Here is a 6,595-nt window from a genome sequence, read left to right on the forward strand (position 1 = left end):
TCTCTTTCTAAATTGCTCGTTCATTTTTCGGAGTTTCCCGATTCGAGTTCGCGCGGTCCATTTTTATTCTCCGGGGCGGAACCTTCTGATCTCGCGATGGCGCGGGGGAATTCTTGTGTCTGCCGTTCCTCTCGAGGAGGTCTCGCTTCTGGCCTTCTATGGAATTCCTCTATGCCGTCATACACGTATGTATATTAATATTCGACTTCGCTCCAGGAGCTCGAGTACAAACGATCGTTCACAACCAACCACCAGCATTCTGTCGGGCTCGTGGCCGTATTTTTGGACTGCGCGTCTGCGTTGCCTGTAAGTGCAAATGAGGCGTGAAGCTCTACCGTAGATCTTCATTAGGGACAACGCCGGAACAACACGCTTTATCCAATGCCGGAGACTGAGTTCCGCATGTCGTTGTTCTACATGCGTGATAGTACGCGCCTCAATTTATCACTGAGATCACGCTTCGCATATTAGACCGAGGAAATCGATGTAATCCGACAATGAATGAATCACCCCGTTCATTTGCTCCTTTTTGCCCGGAAACCCTTCGATCCCAACAGCGACGAGGATTGAGCGATCGAGGTTCTTAAAGACGGAAGTTTTCGGATTCTCGATGGGATCCGACGGATCTCCTGCCGGGTTTGCGCTTGCTTCATCGAGCGGGTCTCAAAGTTTTACCTGTTTCAGCTCGGATCAAAAGCAGCCGAACCGTCCTGTCAGGTTGTCCTGTCGCTAGATAAGGACGAACGAAGAAGTACCGTAGCTGTCAACTCAGTAAATCCCGTTTGGGAAGAAACTTTCACCTTTCTATGTGCCAATCCCGACGTGGGAGAACTCAACGCAAAGGTGAGCAGGGAACGCGTCGGCTTCGGTAGGTGACGATCCGGAATTAACGACCGAAGTCCATCGGCGAGGGAAAACACGAATCCATGAGACGAGGTGCTAGCCCTGGCGGGGCCTGGACCACTCCGAGTGGAATTCCGAGATGTATGATACGAAAACTTCCGCAGGTGGTGGACACGAAGAGCGGCCAATGTGTCGGCAGCGCCTCTGTCAGTACCGCCCGACTACTTCGCGAAGACGACATGAAACTCGACGAGCCGCTCGCCTTGAAAGGCACGAACCACGCCAAGTTGATGCTTACCCTACAACTCCGAGTAAGATCCTAGAAGTATGGGGGAGGGTGTCGGGATGCAATCGCGGGGGCATCTGGCATGAAAATCTATCTAGCTATCCGCGAGCTCATGTCAGGAATATGTCTGTTCGAAATACCAACGGCAGCGATAGCCTCCCGGATCGCGAGCTCGAGCCGATCGTTTATTTCTCTCGTCCTATTCGATCAGATCCTTCAAAGTCATGGCAACACGAGCGTCCCGACGCTCCGAGCCAGCACACCGGTCGGATACTCACGAAGTTCATCGGAACGAGAATCCTGTCCCGGTGATCTCCCAATCGTTCCTGCACTGAGTCCCATAAGCACGCAAGCTCCCGCTAAGAGGGCCGAGATACCCTCAATGGACGAGATGATCCAGTCGACCATTTCACCCATTCTCGAAACCCTCCAGAGCTCACGGCCCAACTTGGCGTCCGCCTTTCAGGTGACGTAAGTATATCTCTGCTTTCTCTTGATTACTTCGCGCAGCGTCGGTATCTGGATACCCGGGGAGTATCTCGCTGAGCTGAATATAAGACAATGCTTGGTTGAGGCTCGGAGTATCGAGCGGCTAGTCGTGTGTCGGCCACCCGTCTGCTGGGGGGCATCTCAGGGCAAAACCAATCGGGAACTCGGCTGATGGTAGATTGAATCTATGATCAGCCCGCTGTCAGTCCCATAAATCGAGTGCGTTGCGGTCCTCAGGGCCAACTCCGAGTTTCTCTTGAATTCCTCCCAGTACCTGGAATCCTTGACCTTATGTTCTTCCTTTTGCTCGAGTTCATGCGGCTTCGTGATCGCTGATCTTCTGTTCCGCTCACTTGAGTTCCGTGCTGTACCTCTACGAATCCTCCCCGCAATTTCCGAACTGAATTCGCGGGAGCCTGGAAGACCACCGATACGGTTCCATGCCACGAACGGGGAGCCTTTTGTTTATGATCAGCGTTTCGGAGAAAGGACTTTCCACAGAGTGAACGCTCTCGACCTCGCGAGGGTACGAGCTCCCGTGAAGCGACGTCCTGGGTTCCTGCGAGTTCGACCGGAATAATTCCTTACTCGAGGAACGTTCCTCGAGAATGTTCTCTATCCGTAAATTGAGAGCGGTTTCCGCCGATTCTGGTCGAGGAATCCATTGTGCAGACATTATTCGCTTCGGAAATGGGATCATTCGTCATAAATTCCAACGTTCCATCTCCCTCAGAGAGCTTCTCTCCCGCAGCCGAGTCGACTCGGGCTTTGTTCCGGTGCGAGAAATAAATGCGAAAGCACAAGACTCAACTCAGGTGGTCTATTCCCTTCGAATCGACCTGCTCGCATCAATATTGCATCCACGACGCGAAGTTCCTCTGTGCAAAATCCAGCACGGAGCAGAGCCAATCCTCGAAATGGAGAAGGACATACATTGCATATTGAGGGAGATTTCGAAATCGTAGCGGCCGATAGCTCCGCAACGATGCTTGTCTCGCACTCGTTGGAAGGATCTCGAAGACCGTAGCTCGTACCTCCGCTTGACCGGAGGGCATGACCACTCTCCGACTCCTCTCCATCCCGTACATTTTGCTTCGAATGTACGACGCAGCTACGGTGAACCGCGCTCGTATCAATCGTCGCCGCTCAATGAGTATCCCGAGCAAATAGCGGTACAGCGCCCAGGGGCAGCGAGGAGCAATCGAAGATACAGAGCCCTGTCGGTCTCCAGGGTTGCAATCAAAGATATCCAATATTATTGGGAACTACTTTTTGCGAAACTCCTTGAGTGACGACACGATCGTCAGAGGCACTCGAATGAGCCCTGTGTCTCACGCGCGGGCTTCCCAGAATCGTCTTTGTATTCCGTCTAATAAGCTCGGTAGGATCCCTAGGAACATTTCGCGTGATTGATTCAAAATAATTGCTAACATGGGATAGTTCCGAGATTTCTACATCCTGCTTTTGTTCTCATTTCAGTCCGTCTCTCGGTAGCTTGAGCCGGTCTTCGACGTTGAGCACACAAATAAGAATAACCTTGAGGTATTCACCACCCCGGAACCGCCTGGTCTGCGTCGTTCATCAGATGAGGTGAGTTGCAAAATGATTTCCGCTCCCTACTCCCGTCCGATCCTTCCACACCGGATGTGAAACATGCAATGCCCAATCCCGAGCGAGACTCTGGGTTCTCGTTCCCAATCGGGTCATTAGAAGCGGTGACTGCAGGCAGATGTATGAAGGTAATTTTCTGCATCGTACAACAGGCAGAATTCCTGTCGGATTCTAAGGATTCCTGTCCCTTCCTTTGTCAGGGAGAAATCTCGCGGGGAACAATTTTCTATCCCCCATGAAATGTCGGATACCGGGATGACGGAAGGTGAAAGATGGCCATAGACCAGGGGATAGAGCTCGCTGCCTCCACGGGGATCGGCTGTATGCGCCGATCTTAGCTCTTTTGGCCTAATGGATCCGTTTTCGTGTCCCCAATACCATTTCGTGAATCGATTCGTAGATATTTCGAGAGGGGTCTGCGTCATCAAACGGAGACTATTTCTGATCACTCGCGTATTTGGAGCCGAAACTTTCTGCTATTTACGTCTTTAGTTTACTTTTACGGAGGGCGGCTGACCTACCGGTCGATGCTGTCGCGAGTCTACGAGGCGGAGAGGAGGCGAGTCGAATTTGCTCCCCTCCTGTTCGAAGGACAACTGCAATTAGTTTGAACACAGGTCTCGTTCCGTTCCCGCTTCCGCCGCAAAAGAGGGAGAGGGGGAAGGGGTGCAGACTTGAGAGAATCTGGATCGTGACTTCCTCGATGATTGCAGGGACCTACCTCCATCGATTGTAGCATCAGAGGACGATGAGGTATACGTCAAGGTGGCGCTGAGTCCTTGCGACACGAACAAGCACAAGGAGAGCAAACATAAAACGCGTCCGATCAAGGCTTCTTCTTTGGGCTGCATAGACTTCGACGAAACGTAAGTCATAAAAAGATCATACTCTAGAGATCGATCTCGGAGGAAAACTCGAGCTTATTGGGATCCACAGGGGAAGAATAATATTCGATCTAGACCGCCGGAGCGCTCCATTGGGATGTGTTAGACCGATTCCTCTGAAAGTTTCACATCCGTGGAAACAATGTCTGATCGGCTCGCTGCTCCGAAACTTCTCCACATTCGACTCACATCGCACGCCGTCGAGTTCATCCCTATTTGTTCACGCGGTCCGCTTCCTCCACTTGCGCGAGACTTCCGATGATCTACGACCATTGTTGGCAGCTATCCAAGGAGGCACTTTCGAAGGATCAATCTGACAAGTTTGAGAACAACATCCGGGATTGCATCAATTTTCACTTCACTAAGACGTCGAGAACGAGTTGGAGAAAACGCCGCAGATTAGTTCCGCCTCGTGGAATCGCTCGCTCGGAGTGGACGCGAGAATTTTGATTCCGCCTCGGGATATTCCATCACGAATCGATGATTTTAAGCATTCGAGGAATGATCCTCATTCTCGTCTCAATGCGTCGGGGAGCCTCGCTGAAATCCAAGAACGGCGTCCGTACCGTTCCCGATGTTTTCTGAATGCCCGATTCGGTCCCGACCCGATCTGATGAGGGATCACGAACGCAAACGAATCCCCTCGTCATAAGGGTCCTATTCTCTGCGAATCGTGTCGAGCACCGAATTCGAATCGAGCCGCCCTGAGGGATCAGCATGCAAATTCGAGGTGCTGTTAAACGAGCCGACCTTTGTGCATTAGCGTTTCATTATTCCAGCCGATGCTCGATTCCGAAAGCCCAGGTCCCTCCAAGGTCGTCCTCGACCCGAATCCTCTTTTTCCCTAGAAACCGGAGATAGGAAATTGTCGATCGTTCCGCTTTGCGGAGAAGTTCGTCAGCTCGCTCCGTTGACCCCGACCGTTCAATGAATCGGATCGCATGCGAAGCCTATCGACAGAACTCTATCAGTTTTGTCGACGTCTCGTCAACGATCGAGACTGCATGCCTCTCGGAAAAAAGAGAATCCTTCCACACTGCCATGTTTCGACATCGTTGGCAAGTTTCCATCGGAGTTGAGGACAAGAATCGATCTTGGCTTCGCTTGCCTTCGTCGAATTTCTCAAGTCTCAGATGAAACACCGAAATCTCGACGAAGAGGGGTAGCCACTGTCCGCGCGCAATCCGCTCGGAGAAAACGCTCTCTCGGAGGGATTTTATCCCCCGAGCTTTCACTTTCACCATTGCGATCTGAGCTCTGCCCTTTCAAGGCACCATCCACCAGCTTTCGTGGAGACGTCGATTATCAGCCGCATTCCGCTCTCGGATCGAGTGAGATCTATAGCATCGGCCCTAGGGGGCTCACCTGAGGCACCTCGTGCGACACCTCGCTAGGATCGCTCAGTACCTCGTTCTGTCTGAAGAACTGAAGCCTTTCCGTCAAATAGAAAGTCAGTAGGCGTGGGACTTCACCTCAATTCCGAGTCTCTCTAATTTGTTAATCTATCTCGGCCTATCGATTGTATCGAATGCCCGACTTGGGTCACAGAGGATCGCCGAGCAGTCTGCTCCCTCGTCCCTTCTCGAAGTAAGCAATTCCTCTAATTGATATGCTGCGTCTTCGCAACTCCGATTCTTTCTGAGACCATATCGATCAGCAGATCCTTTGACTCCAGATAATGAACATCCTGTGTTGCGATCACTCTAGAGAATTTCCTTCTCGATAGAGAGAGCAGATATCGGTCTGTTATTCTGCAGCTCATCCAAACCTCCGGACTTGCATGTACTCCAAGGAAAATCCCGGAGTGCAGTATACCCCGGCACGCTAGAATCCGTATCCTCTTACATGCATAGACTGACGTTACGTATTTCCTTGCAGCGTCGAGATGGACGTACAGCCTCACGAGCTGACTTTGGTGTCGCTGCACCTGCAGGTGTGCTGCAAGAGCTCAAAGAAAACGAGTGTGTTCAACGTCAACAAGCGAATGAATCACAGTGGCCGAAAACTCTTGGGTCAGCTCACGCTTTCGCTCGATCAGCTCGACGGAGTCACGGCACTGACGGAATGGTAAGATGATTTCCGAGCTCGATATTCGAATCTCCTCCATGACCGATACCATCGGGAGGAATTCCGCTGGCGGCTGGGTCTCCATGGAATTGCTTCCTCAACCTTAGCTCTCCTTGAACTGATATGGGGAGGTTTTCCATTGGGCGGGCAACCATTTCATCGCGGGGCGAAGTTGCGTCAGCGATACGTCTCTCAGCGAGCTCTACGAGGTTGTTCACACTCTCGATCGAGCGCTGCGGGGCTCGCTAAAATCGTAGAAAAGACGGCGGTGTTGCGCTCCTCTTCGAATGCGATTGCTCCTCAAAGAAAATCCAAAACAACCGAATTTCTGACACTCGGGCGGTAAGCTGTCTCCGCACCCCAATGAGCTAGGAACTTCTCGTTTCGTTGCAGGTATTTCCTGTCACCGCAGTAG

At 51.8% G+C, this 6,595-nt stretch overlaps 1 protein-coding gene across 1 annotated transcript in view; it reads left to right on the forward strand.

Annotated features, from left to right (window-relative positions):
• Positions 1-6,595, forward strand: part of Esyt2 (extended synaptotagmin-like protein 2) — a 28,129-nt gene extending 21,534 nt beyond the window's left edge. Inside the window, 9 exon segments of the mRNA XM_029111773.1 lie at positions 217-306; positions 597-682; positions 684-843; positions 1,008-1,154; positions 1,341-1,582; positions 3,098-3,208; positions 3,943-4,095; positions 5,992-6,180; positions 6,574-6,595. Coding sequence (XP_028967606.1) covers positions 217-306; positions 597-682; positions 684-843; positions 1,008-1,154; positions 1,341-1,582; positions 3,098-3,208; positions 3,943-4,095; positions 5,992-6,180; positions 6,574-6,595 — 1,200 coding nt within the window.

The sequence above is a fragment of the Galendromus occidentalis genome, unplaced genomic scaffold, assembly GCF_000255335.2.
Source record: "Galendromus occidentalis unplaced genomic scaffold, Mocc_1.1 scf7180000077468, whole genome shotgun sequence".
In the NCBI taxonomy this organism is placed as follows: domain Eukaryota; kingdom Metazoa; phylum Arthropoda; class Arachnida; order Mesostigmata; family Phytoseiidae; genus Galendromus; species Galendromus occidentalis.